The following is a 16,532-nucleotide window of genomic DNA, read 5'->3' on the forward strand; positions in this document are numbered from 1 at the left end:
TTTCTTTGGAGCGCCGTCCGGTTACGGCTTCCTGAAAGGAGCGCGACGCGCCCAAGATGGAGGGCAGAAGCCCCCGTCCGCCATGTTGGGCGTGTCATCTTCCCTCAAACTCGCCGCCTGGCTGCCTCGGCGACCTTTCCCGACCTTACCTCACTTACAGGCGTCGTTAAGCGACGCTCTCACCTGGGGGAGCAACCCAGCGAGGTGGTCTCCAGCCGGGAGGGGAGGGCTACACCCAAGATGGCCGAGCGAGGGGAGGCCGGGCGTTATATAGGGCCGGTCTCCTTGGTGACGACGTGGGAGGCCTAAGCGGGAGCACAGGGGGAAGCGGCATTCATGCAAGGAGCGGCTGGAGAGGAGACTCCGGCAGCCCCGCTCGTCGGGTGAGTGATAAAGGCCCCTCATAAGCCTATACAGCGTAGCCAAGTTTGTGTTAGAAGAACTTACAGAGGAGGTGGGAACTTCAGTTCCCAGTGTGCACCGCGGCGCCCGCCCGTAGCCTTTGGGACCCTCGGGTGCAGTGATGCATGACGGGGCTTGTAGTCTTGAAAGATCGTCCTTTTTCCCCGTTCTAGATTCTATCTTTAAAATGTGGGGAGGAGGTCCCCCTTTCTTCCCTCATTCCCCCAGCCCCCCATTTCCCCCGCAGCATCCTATGCCCAGAGGGGATGTTGCTCCCCACCCAAGGGTGCCCCCCTCACAGTGCCCTAGAGACCCCAAACTTCACTCCCAAACTTAAAACTCTTATCCCCTCACACACAGATTGCCTCTGCTCTGTTTTGAACCAGTGAAGAAAGATGCCAAGGGGGTCTCTGAACATGTGCAGAGTTTCCCCCCTCCAGAGTCAACAGCGGGCCTCTGCCTTCAACTTTTCTAATCCTGCCTGCCATCGCTGGATTGTAAATCCTCGCTGGTATTTTTAAAATGCTGAAAGAAATCTGTACTGATTGGGCTTCTAGTACAGCCTCTGGACACCGAGGCGGCTGGGCTCCTTTTAATAACAAAAATGCCAGTAACCAAATAAAAATTATTGTCTCTCTCCTGCTTTCTGCACGCTGAGTGGCTTGCAATGCAAATAAGGAAGCAAAATCAAGCAAAGTAATTGATGCAATTCCAAATGTTGCTAGATCAGTCAAATGTTGTACTGGTTTTAAGATAAGGACTCTGACCACAAGTCAGTCTGTTCTTTTTCTTTCCTTTTAACTTTGAGGGGTTATATATAGGAAATATTGCATGGTTGCAAGCAAGCTGCCCATCCTGGAATATTTTCAGTGTCTTTAACAGTGCAGTCCCATACATGTCTCCTCATAAGTAAGCCCCGTTGAGTTCAGTGGGTATTATTTCAAGGTAAGTAGTAGAAGATTGCAGCCTCAATTTGATGCTGTGCATAAGCTTGGTGTTGTACAAATGTGCCGTCCTGGCTGTATTTGATGATTGATAGGCAATGCAAGGGTTGGCTTTCAGTGTGTGTATTGCCCAATTTTATTTTCCTGAACTTCCGATTTTGTAAAATTGGTATGTTCCTTGACAAAATGATTTTTCTTGCTTCCACCCTACCATTCCACACACATGCACACAAGGCGCTTCCAGACTGTTGCTAGTTTGGGTGGAATTCAGTTGCATACTAGCAACTTCAGGTTGCACAGTTAAAAGTTGATTTGGCACTCTTGATCTACAAGCCCACGTCCCATCATCCCCTAAAAAAAACCCTGACTTTTAGCGATAAGCAAAATTACTGGGAAGTGTGAGATGATGCTTGCACGAGCCAGTGTCTTGTAACCACCCTGTAAACAAATTACGATGAACGCTCAACCAAAGGCTCGTTTGGAAGTGACCGTAATTTTTATCCTCCTGAGAACCATACACGGTAGACCACTGAGAGACATATGGCGGTTGGCTAAAGCTTATCGAGTAAGCTTTGTAGCTGAGTGTCGATTTTAACCAAAGACTCCCTGCTTTTTAAGATTGACACTGTCTCTTGACTTGGATAAGAAATCCATAGGTTTTTTTCTACAAAAAGAAATGCATCGTTTTATCTTGATACATTAGTCTTGCACCTCTCCCCTCGCTACTTCCCTCCCATCCAAGACTTCCTCTTTGCTTTGCAGCCATCAGCTGTTTGGTACAATGGTGAAAAGAATCGCCCTCTTCCATCTGCTGTGGTTGTCCCTCGTGCCACTGGGAGCCTGCGGTGAGTTATTGCCCATCCTTCAAAGCATGGCCTCCAGATAATGCTCCTTGCTACATCAGTGAGTGCTGTCTTGTCATGAGGCTCAAGAGCCAACAATGCCCTTTCTTTTCTTTTCTTTTTTAAAAAATCATTTCCTGGGTCAAAGTTGGAATTGCTGCTTTAAAACCAGAGTGGCGAATCCCCCCGTTCAGAGTCCTAATTGCCCCCTCCCAGCAAGTATTTCTGCACACATATACCCAAGATCCCCACCAATTTTGGTGGCAGCAAAAAAAAGGGGGGGATCAAAAGTACTGATGCTGGTGTGTGATGATCCTGACCCTGTTTTAACACTTACCTGGCCCCAAGCTGTGAATATAGTACAATACTGGTCTCTATTTAAAATCTTCAAATAATACCCTCTCAGTACAAAGCTGGGGGTGGGGAGCCTTTTTCAGCTTGAGAGCCACATTCTTTTCTAGGCAACCTTTCGGGGGCCCCAAGCAAAGGGGTGGGCAGGACCTGAAGCGGAAGGGGACGGAACAGCAAATGTAAATATTTACAGCAGGCTAGTTTCTACACATACTCAGACAACCCATGTTTTACAACACCTGCTTTGGTTGCCATTCATTGCCAGGCTCAATTCAAGGTGTGCACGTTAGCGTTTAGCCCTAAACAACCTGGGTCCCAGATATCTGAAAGACTGCCTCGTTCCCTACAGACCCTCTTGGGTAATGAGATCAGCAGAGGGGGTGCTTTTGGTAGTTCCGCCACCTTCAGAAGCTTGTGGCGTGGTAGCCTGGGAGAAAGCATTCTCTGTGGCAACCCCTAAGTTGTGGAACGCCCTCCCCACCGAGGTGCGCCTGGCAACTTCAGTGTACAGCTTTCAGTGAATGCTGAAGACGCACCTCTTTACCCTAACCCTTTGACACCGGAGATGTATATTTTTAGGACACAGCCTGTTTTCCGTGACGTTGTTCTTCACTGTTTTAATTATGTGTTTTGAAATTGTTGGAACCTGCCCTGGGACCTCTGGTGAAGGGTGGGTAATCATCATCATCATCATCCTCTTTATCCTCCATCCAGGCAAAAGAGGCATGAGCAGAGTTCAGGCACACATTTCCAGCTGGGCAAAAACTTTCCAAGAGGGTGTGAAGCAGGGCCAGTAAGGAGCGTGGCCTGGGAGAGTCCCAAGGGCCAAACAGGGAGATATCGAAGCCACATTCGGCCCCTGGACCTGGTGTAAAGACACTTAAAATAGAGACAAAATCTGGTATCAGATACACCAGTTGGACAATCAGATCTATTTGCTAAAAATAGCTGCAGCACAAGGGGACTGAAGAAGACCTGCCTTGGGAGTGAGTATCTGAGCATCTGGACGCTTGCTGCTTGCTCCTTTGGGTTGCTGTCCCTTGAGACAGTTGAAGTCCCTCATAAGTGCTGTAAGGGCTGGGACCCCCTGCCTGGCTCTGGCTCCAGAGAGAGGCTGCAGTTAATTTTGCAGCCTCTTGCATCAGCTGCTGGCTGGGGAAGGAGGCATCAAAGCCCAGCTGTCCTTGGGTGGCAGGTCTGCCACTGACAGGGTCGCCACCAAAGGGGCAACACCAAATGGCATTGTCGCTGTTGGGGAGCCCCTTAGGGAGTCCCAAGGGCAAGGGCGCTACCCCCTTCTGTTACCTTTTTTTTTTCTTTTTAATTTGTTTTCTGTTAAACCAAACTAGAGGAGATTGGTGGTGGGGAGGGCATGTGGTGCATGTGTAGTTCTGCACAGGGTGAGAGCCTGTGCAGTGAACTGAATGATAGGAGAAAGTCGCCAGATGCCTTCAGAGTGAGAGTCTGTAACTGGCAGAAGGCTGGCCCTCCCTGGGTGTGAGACAGAGGGGGAGTAGATGTGCTCTGTGTGAAAAATATTGAGTGGGTCTTACTGTTCCTAATTCTCGAAAAGGCCTACTGGGATAATTGTCTCAGGTAGGTCTTGTTGGTGGGCTCTTGTTGGGTCCATATCAGGTGTTTAGGAGGAGTCTTAGTATGGAGGAACATGGGTGATGCCACCCCAATTTCGGTGATCATAGGTAGAGGGAAGTATAGCCATAGGGAGGTGGTGAATTACTATAGAAGACGAGGGCAAGGCTATCTATGTCTTGTTCCTTGCTGCCACTCCTCTCATGGAGGGGTTCCTCGTTGCTCATCTGCTGTGCCACTGGCCTGTGTGTGTTTTTGTTTAACGCCAGATCGGTACACAATAAGACCACTCTCATCCATGATTTGATCGTGGATGAAGGTGCTGATTTGTTGTGCATTACCGAGACCTGGGTGGGTGAGCTGGGAGGAGTTGATCTGACCCAGCTTTGCCCACCTGGATACTTGGTGCAAAACCAGCACAGGCTGCAGTGATTGGGGGGGGAGTTGCTGTGGTCTACTGAACTTCCATCTCTGTCACCAGGAAACCACTCTGTCTTGGAGCTGGCTCTGAGGGCCTGCACCTGGTGTCAGGCCGAGAAGACAGTAAACTAGGGTTGCTGCTGGTGTACTGTCCACCCTGCTGCCCGGCAATTTCTGTGACTGAGCTGGCAGAGGCCATCTCGGCTGTGGTGTTGGAGGAGCCCAGAACGATAGTGCTGGGTGATTTCAATGTCCGTGCGGAAGCTGCCTCTAGTGTTCCGGCTCGGGACTTCATGGCCTCCATGACAACCATGGGGCTGTCTCAAGTTGTCACTGGCCCGACACATAGGGCAGGGCACACCCTCAACTTGGTTTTTGCTCCAGGAGGAGGAAGGGGTGGTCTGGAGATGGGGGGGTGGATGTCACCCCATTGTCATGGTCAGATCACTTCCTGGTGACATTTAGACTTATGGCTCTAATCCTTCCCTGCAGGGGTGTGGTGGACAGATTAAGATGGTCCATTCCAGGAGCCTAATGGAATCCACAGTATTCCTGAATGCCCTGGAGGAGTTTCCAGTAGATAGAGCAGGTGACCCTGTTGCAGCCCTTGTCACGCTGTGGAATGTGTCGCGAGGCATGTTGGGATCTTGACATGGTTGCCCCCGAGCGACCTCTCCGGCATTTTGGAGCCCGGTTTGCACCTTGGTACACCAGTAAGCTACGGACAATGAAACAGGCTGGACGATGGCTAGAGCGCAAGTGGCGAAAGACATGCTGTGAGGCTGATCGGGCACAAGTAAAACATCATAACCATGTCCACTGTGTGGCGGTGCGGGCAGTGAAGAAGGCCCACTTCTCTGCCTCCATTGCATCCTCAAGCAGCCGTCTGGTGGAGCTTTTCCGTATTGTCAGGGGTCTGTTGACTTCAACGCCAGGAAATGGAGTCTTAGACCCTTCGGAGGCCCACTGTGAATTGTTTGCAAGGCACGTGAGGGTAAAGTTGCTCGCCTCCGTAGCAGTCTTGATGCCCCATCCACATCTACTGTAGTCCCCAACGAGGTGTCCAGTGCAACGTCTGCTGCAACTTCTTGGGAACGGTTTCAGTTGATGCGGCCTGATGACATAGACAAGGTGCTTGCTATGATGGCGGCCAGCAACATGTCCTCTCGACCCTAGCCCTTCTTGGCTTATTAAAATCTATATACAAATCTATGGTGCGGCCGCATTTGGAATACTGTGTACAGTTCTGGTCACCTCATCTCAAAAAGGATATTATAGAGTTGGAAAAGGTTCAGAAGAGGGCAACCAGAATGATCAAGGGGATGGAGCGACTCCCTTACGAGGAAAGGTTGCAGCATTTGGGGCTTTTTAGTTTAGAGAAAAGGCGGGTCAGAGGAGACATGATAGAAGTGTATAAAATTATGCATGGCATTGAGAAAGTGGATACAGAAAAGTTCTTCTCCCTCTCTCATAATACTAGAACTCGTGGACATTCAAAGAAGCTGAATGTTGGAAGATTCAGGACAGACAAAAGGAAGTACTTCTTTACTCAGCGCATAGTTAAACTATGGAATTTGCTCCCACAAGATGCAGTAATGGCCACCAGCTTGGATGGCTTTAAAAGAAGATTAAACAAATTCATGGAGGACAGGGCTATCAATGGCTACTAGCCATGATGGCTGTGCTCTGCCACCCTAGTCAGAGGCAGCATGCTTCTGAAAACCAGTTGCCGGAAGCCTCAGGAGGGGAGAGTGTTCTTGCACTCGGGTCCTGCTTGCGGGCTTCCCCCAGGCACCTGGTTGGCCACTGTGAGAACAGGATGCTGGACTGGATGGGCCGCTGGCCTGGTCCAGCAGGCTCTTCTTATGTTCTTAAAGCTGGCTGAGGGGGTCTGACCGAGTGGATCCAGGGTGTGGTCAACACAGCATAGTGGGAGGGAGTGGTTCCAGCCACCTTGAAAGAGGCGGTGATCTGACCACTCCTGAAAAAGCCCACCCTGGACCCATTGGTTTGTGACAACTACTGACCAGTTGCAAATAACCCCTTCTTAGGGAAGGTAATTGAGAGGGTTGTGGTGCAGCAACTGCAAGTACTCTTGGATGAAACAGATTATCTTGACCCATCCCAGTCTGGGTTCAGGCCTGGTTATGGGAATGAATCAGCCTTGGTCGCCCTGATGGATGACCTTTATTGGGAGAAGGACAGGGGGAGTGCAACCCGGTTATTCTTACTTGGTCTCTCAGCGGCTTTTGATACCATTGACCACGGTATCCTTCTGGGCCGACTTGGTGAGCTGGGTATTGGAGGCACTGTTTCACAGTGGTTCCGAGCCTATCTCCAGGGTGGCTGTCAGAGAATAGCATTGGGTGACTGTCTTTCGGCCCCCTGGCAGTTGTGCTGTGGGATGCCGCAGGGTGCCATCTTGTCCCCCATGCTGTTTAACATCTATATGAAGCCCTTGGGAGCAGTCATCAGGAGCTTTGGGGTGAGGTGTGAGCAGTATGCTGATGATACCCAGCTCTATTTCTCCATAACATCTGAATCGGGAGAGGCAGTGCAAGCCCTGGACCGCTGCCTGCACTTGGTGGTGGGCTGGATGAGTCTGTGTCTGAATCCTAGCAAGACGGAGGCACTGTGGTTTGGTGGTTCCCGAGTTTGGATAATTGGTCAGTTGCCTGCTTTGGATGGGGTCATACTCCCTCTGAAAGAGCAGGTCCATAGTCTGGGGGTGCTCCTGGATCCATTTTGTTGCTAGAGGCCCAGGTGACCTCCGTGGCTTAGGAGTGCCGTTTACCAGCTTCGGCTGATAAGACAGCTGCAGCCATTTCTGCACCAGGATAGCCTGACTACTGTTGTCCACGCACTGGTAACCTGCAGGCTGGATTACTGTAATGGGCTGTATGTGGGGCTGCCCTTGAGGTTGGTCCGGAAGCTGCAGCTGGTGCAAAATGCGGTGGCGAGACTCCTCACTGGGGCAGAGTATCGCTAACATGTCACCTGGCTGCTGAAAGAATTGCACTGGCTGCCCATTTGCTACCAAGTTCAAGGTTCTAGTTTTGGTGTACGAAGCCATATGCAGCTTGGGACCAGGATACCTGAAGGACTGACTTACCCCTCATATATTCAGTTGATCATTGAGCTCTGCAGGTGAGGGCCTCCTGCAGATACCATCTTATCAGGAGTTTCGTTCTGCACAATATAGGAAACAGACCCTTCGTGTGGCGGCACCTACCCTGTGGAATTCCCTCCCCTTGAATATTAGGCAGGCACCATCTCTGCTATCTTTACGGCGCCTTTTGAAGACTTTTAAGTTGAGACCTATCCCAGTCTGCGTATATATATATATATATAAAATATGTTTTTAACCTTGTTTAAAGATGTTTTTAAAGCTTTTTTTTTTAAAAAAATGTTTTTAAGGTTGTTTTGTTTTAAGGTTTGTTTTTATGGTGTTTTAAAGTGTTTTTAGCGCTTTTGTTTGCCACCCTGGGCTCCTGCTGGGAGGAAGGGTGGGATATAAATCAAATAATAAATAAATAAAAAAGAACTGGCCATTGCAAAAGTGGGTTGAGAGACCATCTCCGTGTCCGTGATCCCCAGCTCATTGTATGCAGTACGGTCTACTCAGAGTAGATCCACTGGAATTAATGAGTGGAAGTTTACTCTGAGTAGGGCTAGCATTGGCTCCAACCCTCTGTTTTCGCCTGATATGTTAGGCTGCTAGACTAAAAACAGAAACCTAACATATGGTCTGTTTAATTCCTGTCGGCCAATAAGTTACGGATTTTCTCCATAACTCTTCCGGGGGGGGGGGGGGGGGGGAGAAACTTGTCTCAAGAACCTCTTTCAAGAAATAGACAAGGAACTATGTCACGCATGTAAACAGTATCTTCCTCCTTAATCTAGCCACAAAGGCACAGATGACGCAGGCACTCCCGCAAATCTCCCTTCTGAATAGGCTAGACCGCATCAAAGGGGGATGGGGAGGATATCTGTGTTAATAAGTTGCTGTCTTTTGGCCCACCTTCAAGGGTTGGTAGAAAAGGAGCAGTTGACATTCCTTTTGGGATTTAGGGGAGATGTCTTGCCCAGAACAGAGCTAGTTTGCCTCGAGATGGAAACGCAGTAGAGAAAACCACCTTCTACCTCTCCCTCTCCTTCTTTTTGTAAAGATGGACCCCCCGTGCTCTCTGTTCCTGAAGAGGTTTTGCTGGAAAATGGTGGCGTGGCTGATGTCGCTGTGACTTTAAGGTGAGTTCTTAGAAGCCCCCATTCCTGGGGGAGGAGGGTGTTGATCTCTGCTCTTGAAGTAAAGACGAGAGGAGGGGGGAAACCTGGTAAGAAATAACACTGTTTCTTTGCTCGCTAATTGCTCGGTTCACATCACTTCTCTCTTTAACGAAACAGCAAAAATAGAGTGTCTCCTCTCTGCCCCGTGGACAGCGCTCACATCCACACCATGCATTAAAAGCACATAGCTTCCCCCAAAGAATTCTGGGAGCTGTAGTGTACAGCACATGACAGTTCCCGGGATTCTTTGGGGTGTAAAGTGGTAGGGTGATGCCTTGAATGGATGGTGCAGATGCAGAGGAGGCCTTAGCTTTGCTCTGCGGTTCTGTGGCCTTCACATCTCTTCCTGTTAATGTGTCTTTTCCAGCGCACCACTCAACAAGACACTGGCAATCACGTTTCACGTGACGTATTCCTCCAAGGCAAACAGCACCATTGTCAAGCTGCCCGATCAAGTAAGTCCCAGCACACGCATCAAGCTTTCGGGAAGGGCTGTAACTCAGTGGTAGGCCACCTGCTTTGCGCCCTGGGACAGCTCAGGAGAGCCGCTGCCAGTCGGTGTGAACCTGAACTAGGGGTGAGGGAACCTTTGTCAGCCTGAGTAACCTTCTGGGGGCCATGTGCCAATGGTGGGCAGGGCCGAAGTCCAAAAATAGGCAAACCCAACTGGTGCGACCCTTACCTTTGTGCAGCAGGTTACGAATGGTTGGTGAGGGGTGTGTGGTCTAGAGAGTCCTGAGGGCCAGAGAGAGAGACCAAGACAGCTGTCTTTGGCCCCCGGGCCTGAGGTTACCCATCCCTTAACAGTGCTGAGGTCGGTGGGCCCGTAGTCTGACTCTGTATCAGGCCGTGGTGGAGAATCTTTTTCAGCCCAACGGCTGCATTCTCTCCTGAGGAACCTTCCAGGGGCCACGTGCCAGTTGTGGGTGGGGCCAAAGATACAAATGGGTGGAATAATGCTACATTTCCAGTCACGCGAAAGACCTAAAGTCCACACACTCCTCTCCCCCTTGGCCATTAAGAGGCATCATTGCAGTTCAAGGACACATCCAGCCAGGCCAAATCTCTTGGAGGATGCAGCGTCACCAGTTAGGGGAAGGGGGTGCTGCAGAGGGAGTCTCGGGCCAAATAGAGAGCCACGGAGGGCCGCATTTATTGATTGATTTGTTTGTTACATTCATATACTGCCCCATAGCTGAAGCTCTCTGGGCGGTTTACAGCAATTAAAAACATTTGGGCCCCTGGGCCTGTTGTTCCCAGCCCCTGTCATCAAGGTAACTTCCGATGTCTGTTAGGGACTTCATACCAGTTAAGTCTCCGTGTCTATCAGGTAATCCTAGCAGCAGGTCTAAAGGAGGTGACCTTCCTAGCGCAAGCGAAAGAAGTTGGGCAGATTACTGTGTATCTTCAAGCAAACGCATCCAACCAAGCTGGGTAAGCTGCGGAATAAGCCTTTGCTGATTTGCTGTTTCCGTTAACAGATCCATAATACTCCTTGGAACGCCCGGGATTCTTACAAACAACAGGCCTGTTTTATCCTAATTTAAACTCTGCCCTGCTTCCCACTGGTGTCAAACAATAGATCAGGAATTTTCTGTTCCTGTCTCGTCGTCCTAGGTCCCAGGCTGCATGTCTGGGGAGGGGGGAATCCCAGCCTGGAGGCTTAATGAGGCTCACCAGGCTTGCGCATTTGGTGCCGTTCTCAGTTGGCGAAGTCTGTGAGGCCTGCTCTTTGTCGGCTTTGAAATGGGCACTAAAGGCTGCAACCCCTCTCAGACCACTTGCCTGAGGGTGTGAGCCCCATTGAACTTGTTGGGATTTAAACATTTTACATCCGGCGGTATAAAGGATTTTACTGTTAAAGACCCCTTTGGTGACCCCTCACCTTTCCCCTTTGAACAGGCAGAGAATCCGGTTCCTCGTGATCCACAGTAACGCAGTGAGGATTGTGGACCAGGTGATTGGGTGGATCTATTTCCTGGCCTGGTCGGTCTCCTTCTACCCTCAGGTGTTCGAGAACTGGAGGCGGAAAAGGTAAAAGGTGCCACCCGAGTGGCCAGCCTCATTGCAGGCTCTGGCTTCTGTTGTTTGGTCAAGGAAGAAGAGAACAGCCACCTCCGTAGAGCCTGATCAGGCCAAAGGGGGCCTGTTGAGGCCAGCATTCACTTCTCCCGGTGGCCAACCAGGTGCCCCCAATGGGAAGCCTGCAGTGGTTGGTAGTTCTTTGGCTAGTTTCTGTGAGACAATGGAACAGCGAGGGGGGGGCGGAGGGAGAGAGGCCTGTGAAATGTCTGAAAAGGGCTTGAAGGAGACAATTTAGCAGTGGCAGCCAGGTAGGTGATCCTCAGGAGGCTCTATTTGAAGCCAAGTTGAAATTTGGCCACCTCTGCTTCCTTTCCAGGGAAAGGAATACAAAATAACAATAAGAGTAGTTTTATTATAATTACTGTTACTTTTACACTACTGTTCCTATATTTTCTTCCTTTCTTCCAAGGAGCTCAAGTAGTCTACGCGGTGCTCCCCCTTTCCATTTTACCCTCACAACGGCCCTGTGAAGTGGGTTAGGCTGGGAGATGGTGGCTGGCCCAAGGTCACCCAGCAGGCTTCGTGGCTGAGTGGGGATTTGAGCCTGCTCTCCCAGGCCTTAGGCTGACACTCTCACCACTGCACCACGCTGGCGTTTGGCTGCCCTCCCTTTCACTCCCACGCCTGGGGTCCACAACAGGCTGCATCAGACACACACCCCTTCTGTGGCACCTGCCAAGGCTCCTGCCCCTTCAACCTCTTGGTCTTGGTAAAAAGCCTGTGTTTTGGGGCTTTTTCTGATCATGGAGGGGTTGCTTTTTTGTGTTTGTGGGGGGTGTATAAGTATTTTGCTGGTATGGGTGGTGGTTCTGAGCCTCACCTGTTTCTTCTTCTGTGAAATGAGTAATGTTGTCATGCCCATGATGCATTTTTTATATTTCCAAAGGGGTACCCTGGGCCCAAAAAGGTTGCGGACCTCCTGCCTAAGGGGGAAAAAACAATTTTGTGTTTGCTTCCTAGCTACCACTAGGGGGAGATCACAGATAGAAGAACTTACAGGCTTGTAAGCCCCTTTCTTTTCATCTGTGTCTCCCTGGAAACAGCAACTTTTGTCTCCTTTGAAGGATGAGCCTCCCAGCTGCTGAGCCTGAGATCTTTTGTTAACCCTCCCGACTCCTCCCCAAGTCCTGTTCTCAGCTTCCCCTCTGGCTTCTGTGATCTCACCAGACCATGTCATACACGTTTCTTAAAACGTCCACAGTCATAAGGTCTAGGAACTTGGCATTCTGGTTTAGTTTAGCGGAGAGCCATGATACCTCAGGCTCCTGTGTTCTGGAGCTGGATGCAGCCGTGAGGCATGCCGGCATTTCCCCAGTTATGCCAAAAGGCTGCTTTCCCAGATGCACAATTTATGACATTTTTATTTCTCTGCATTTCCCCCCCTCCCGCCAGTGTGGTCGGCCTCAGTTTTGACTTTATAGCTCTGAACCTCACTGGCTTCATCGCCTACTCGGTGTTCAACGTTGGCCTCTTCTGGATCGGCTCCGTGAAGGTAGGCAGGGGACCCCTCTTCCTTCCGTCTGGTCTTGCGTGTGGCCTCATACCTCCAGCTCTGACCCCACCCCTGGGCATTTTTCCTACACAGGAGCAGTTCCTGCGTGTCTATCCCAATGGCGTGAACCCGGTAGACAGCAATGATGTCTTCTTCAGCCTGCACGCCGTTGCCGTCACCCTCTTCATCATCTTCCAGTGCCTCATCTATGAGGTGGGTTGCCCCCCCCCACACACACACACTATTGCCCTTTAGGGTTGCTATGTGTAACTTTTTCATAGAATGCCTAGTACACTGATGGGTGCAATTGAAGCAGTTTACCATGTTCTGTTGTAATCAAGTACCATCGTTGTACACAGCATGGTGTAGAATCGTAGAATTTTAGAGCTGGAAGGGACCTTGAAGGTCATCCAGTCCAACCCATTGCAGTGTCTCCTGATGTCCTGTGCCATTGCAGCATCCACTTAAATACCCCCAGCAAAGGAGTGCCTGCCACTGCCCAATTCTATCAGACACCTTTTTGCTCTCCTGCCATTTCCACCTCTTTGTTTCGAGCCCTGCCCTCCAACTGCAGGCTTGCTCCATCTCCTGACATGAGGCAGTCCTTTGAATTAACTGAAAACAGCAGCCACATCTTCCCTTTCAGCCTTCTTTTATTCAGACTTAAATGTACGCTTAGTTCTTCCCACTTTATCTTGTCCAGTCGCTTTGAGCCTTCTTATTGTATAGAGACTGATAAATGCTCATCATCATCTAAACTCTCCGTGCAGTGCAGTGACTCCTGATTCTGTATATCCCAACTGTTTGTGTCTGCTGCTGCTTTGGTCTTTCAGAAAGGGAGTCAGAAGGTCTCGTGGATCGCCATCACCTTGCTGGTGATTGCCTGGCTCTTTGTCTTCACCACCTTGTCCTTGGCCGCTGCCGGAGAAATCACGTGGCTGGCGTTCTTGTTTTATTTTTCCTACATCAAGCTAGGCATCACACTCGTCAAGTACTTCCCGCAGGTGAGTGTGGAGGGCGGTGGCGAGATCGGAGTCACGTGGTGGCAGGACTTTTAAGGAGTTTTTAAATTCTTCCATCCTCATGCGGTAATCTCTTAGGAGGGCTCAACATGTCTGCCCTCGCAAACTTCACACACAAACTTTTCCATTTCTCTATCAAAAGCAAGAAGCAGTTCTGTTCTTGCAAAAAGTACCTGGGTTGGATTCTCCTCTTTCAGTCCCTTCCAAAAACCCTCCACGGCACATCGGCTCCATACCGATTCTGTGCCAGAGATCACTGATGGGTGTTTACCTTTCCAAATCTCGCAAAGTGATAATATGAGAGTCTCCTGGACCAGTTAGATGAGCCTCATTTTCACTCTCAAGACCACCACCATTAAAATCTTGTTGCTTAGGGATCCTGCACTTCATTGGGCAGGCTCCGGTGAGGGGTGGGGAGCACCCTGGAATGTTGCAAGGGCGGCGGCAGCAGCTGCCACAGAGCCTGAGAAACCAAGGGTGGGGGAAGCTCAGGGCCAAATGTGGTCCTCCAAAGCTCTCTGTCTGGCACTTGGGACTCCTCCCTCCAGGCCACCCCCCTCACTGGTCCTCCTTCACAGCCTCCACAAGTGCTTTTTCCTGGTGGCCATGCGTCCTTGAACTGCAGTAACCCCTCGGGCTTGCCTGGCTGGACAGATGTACGTGTAGAAACCTCTGACTTGGAGGGCGCTGCACTGTAGCCTGCAGTAGAAAGGCAGAGTTGTCATGTTGACCCCCCCCCGGCATGCAGCCCCTGGAAGGTTGTCCACTAAGGAATGCAGCCCCCCCCCCGAGATTAAACACAACATCGCAGGGGTTGTTTTGCAATGGGTTGCTGTGATGATGGAACGGAAGCCGCCTTGCCAACAAGCTGCCACCGCTTCTCGTTTAGGCGTACATGAATTTCCGTCGGAAGAGCACCGTCGGCTGGAGCATCGGCAACGTCTTGCTGGACTTCGTGGGGGGCGCCTTCAGCCTCCTCCAGATGTTCCTGCAGTCCTACAACAACGGTAAGCATGCCTTGCTTGTTGATCAGGCCCAAAGCCCCATCTGGCCACGATTCTGGGGGTTCTTGTTTTAAACCCAACCCAGGGCAAAGAGGTGGAAGAGAATATTTGCAATTGGGCTGGCCTTCCAGACTCCCATCGTCCCTGACCATTGGCCACGTTGGCTGAGGCTGAGGGGAGCCGAGAGTCCCAATAACCCTGTCCAAGTAAGATCTACTCAGAGTAAACCGTTGATGTGAACTTAAATTAGTCTTGTCTATTAATGTCAATGAGTTCAGACTGGAACTGGAGACAAGCCTTTGTTTGTTTAGCTGCATTGAAATTGTTTTGACGATTGACTGGCTGCATTTGTTTGCTATTAAGATGCTGTTCACTGCTTTGCGGGGTTCAGTCTTTGGGCCAAAAAGCAGTACATAAACAAACCCTTAAAACAGTTCAGCATATTCCTACATCCAACGGGAAGCAAGCTCATTCCCTTGCCTGCGCAGGCTGGGCCTGGCTTCGCCTGCCACCCCATGTTCTCTTGGTGAATTCATGGCGTAGTAATACAGAAAGTGATGCACACCTTCATTGTGTCCTTGTTTTTTTTAAAAAAGGATTAACTTTCTAAGCAGTTTGGGGCAGAACTCCTTTTTCTCCCAGCTGTGCTCCTTAAAAGCGGCTGCTGCTTTTAAAACGGGCGGTGAATCTTTTTTTCCCCAGTCCTGGGGCGCATTGCTGCACGGGCAACCTTCAAGGGCCACCAGTGGTGGGTGGGGCCAGAGGCACATGTGAGCAGGTTGAGGGATGTCAGCTTTATCTTTCTGTGAGTGTGCTGCACTCCAGCCACACAGGTCAGGATTCTAGAAACGCATGCATGCTTCTCTCCAGGGAGGCAAGAGGCTTCAGCATCATGGTTGGACTCGTTTCCCCTAGGCAAAAGCACTCAAGGAGCTTGGCCGCTGAGGGCCGTGTGCTGGGGCGACTCCCTTGGGCCAGCGAGAGAGGCCTGGAGGGCCACATTTGGTCCTTGGTTCCCAGCGGCATTTTGTAAAGCAGCCACAAAATAATTTATTTTTGTAGTGTGTATGTGAATCTGTGAAACTGTCTCCTAAGCTGCCCAAAGACTAGTAACGTGCTGTCAAACACTCAGGATATACCTGTTCCCTGCATAACCCCAAGTGTTCATAGTGGGAGGGAGGGGGTTACCTACTTTCCTTCTCCTAACCGTTCACAATTTTGATAACCTGCTTATCGTGTCTGTTTTGGTGTTCTTAAAAGATGACAGGGGCCTTCAAACTTTTCCGCAAATTATTCTGCCCTTTACACACCATCCATTGTCTCTTGTTCCCTCCCCCTTTCAGATGCATGGAAGCTGCTTTTCGGGGATCCCACCAAGTTTGGCCTTGGCATCTTTTCCATCTTTTTTGACATTGTCTTCATCGTTCAGCATTACTGCTTGTATCGGTCTCGAGAATACGAGCCGTTTGAGTAACCACCTATTGCAATGGATGTGCATCTGCCCCTTGTCTGAATTCCCCAGCCGTACTTCCCTCGAAGTGGATATGCGACACAAATGTAAGACTGACTCGTCTGAGAAGTGTTGACAACACACCTCATTTTGCCTCTCCTAAATCCCCTGGTGCCTTATATTCTGAGACTGCAGCAAAACCCTGGCAAAGGCGCAGCCTCTTGTGGGCTTTTCAAGTAAGTGTCGTTCTCAGAAAAGGAGCAGAGAAAATACACTCTTTGCTTTCCAGCTGTTGACAGCTATGAGCAAGGAAAGCTTTTTGTGAGCCGGCCAGCTACGAGGAAGGAGAAAAGGGTGACCCCTTGGAAGGGGTGCAAGCCAGATTGTCTGCTTGAAGCCACTTGTGCCACAGATGAAGTCTCCCTCTTGGAGGGGAAGGAAAGGGGTTTGGGGAAATGTTTGGACTCCTGCTGTAAACCCTCCTTTTCTAGTTTTGCTGTTGTGCTGAGGAAATGGCGAACTGGCCTTCAAAAGAAAAGAAAAGCTGGTGTAGGAGGGTGGCTGGATTAAAAGCTCTTTTAACAAACCCTGAAGCGGTGTTGCTTTGGCTGGTCAAAGGAGCCTTGGGGGGGGGGGTTGCTGT

At 50.3% G+C, this 16,532-nt stretch overlaps 1 protein-coding gene across 1 annotated transcript; it reads left to right on the forward strand.

The window, feature by feature from the left end:
* The first annotated feature begins 29 nt into the window (after positions 1 to 29).
* On the forward strand, positions 30 to 16,475 carry CTNS (cystinosin, lysosomal cystine transporter). Its single transcript, XM_061604779.1, has 11 exons — positions 30 to 383; positions 2,109 to 2,191; positions 8,719 to 8,797; positions 9,204 to 9,291; positions 10,167 to 10,270; positions 10,739 to 10,870; positions 12,314 to 12,413; positions 12,507 to 12,626; positions 13,247 to 13,417; positions 14,325 to 14,442; positions 15,783 to 16,475. The coding sequence occupies exons 1-11, from the start codon at positions 337 to 339 to the stop codon at positions 15,911 to 15,913; spliced, it is 1,173 nt and encodes a 390-aa protein (XP_061460763.1). The 5' UTR covers positions 30 to 336; the 3' UTR covers positions 15,914 to 16,475.
* The last annotated feature ends 57 nt before the right edge of the window (positions 16,476 to 16,532 follow it).

Source organism: Rhineura floridana, chromosome 21 (assembly GCF_030035675.1).
Source record: "Rhineura floridana isolate rRhiFlo1 chromosome 21, rRhiFlo1.hap2, whole genome shotgun sequence".
In the NCBI taxonomy this organism is placed as follows: domain Eukaryota; kingdom Metazoa; phylum Chordata; class Lepidosauria; order Squamata; family Rhineuridae; genus Rhineura; species Rhineura floridana.

What these genes read in the sequence shown, in the direction of transcription:
- CTNS (XM_061604779.1), top strand. Translation starts at nt 337, where the DNA reads ATGCAAGGAGCGGCTGGAGAGGAGACTCCGGCAGCCCCGCTCGTCGG. An exon ending in CGTGCCACTGGGAGCCTGCG is followed by an intron (nt 2,192 to 8,718) that starts GTGAGTTATTGC and finishes CTTTTTGTAAAG; the next exon opens with ATGGACCCCCCGTGCTCTCT. An exon ending in TCTGGATCGGCTCCGTGAAG is followed by an intron (nt 12,414 to 12,506) that starts GTAGGCAGGGGA and finishes TTTCCTACACAG; the next exon opens with GAGCAGTTCCTGCGTGTCTA.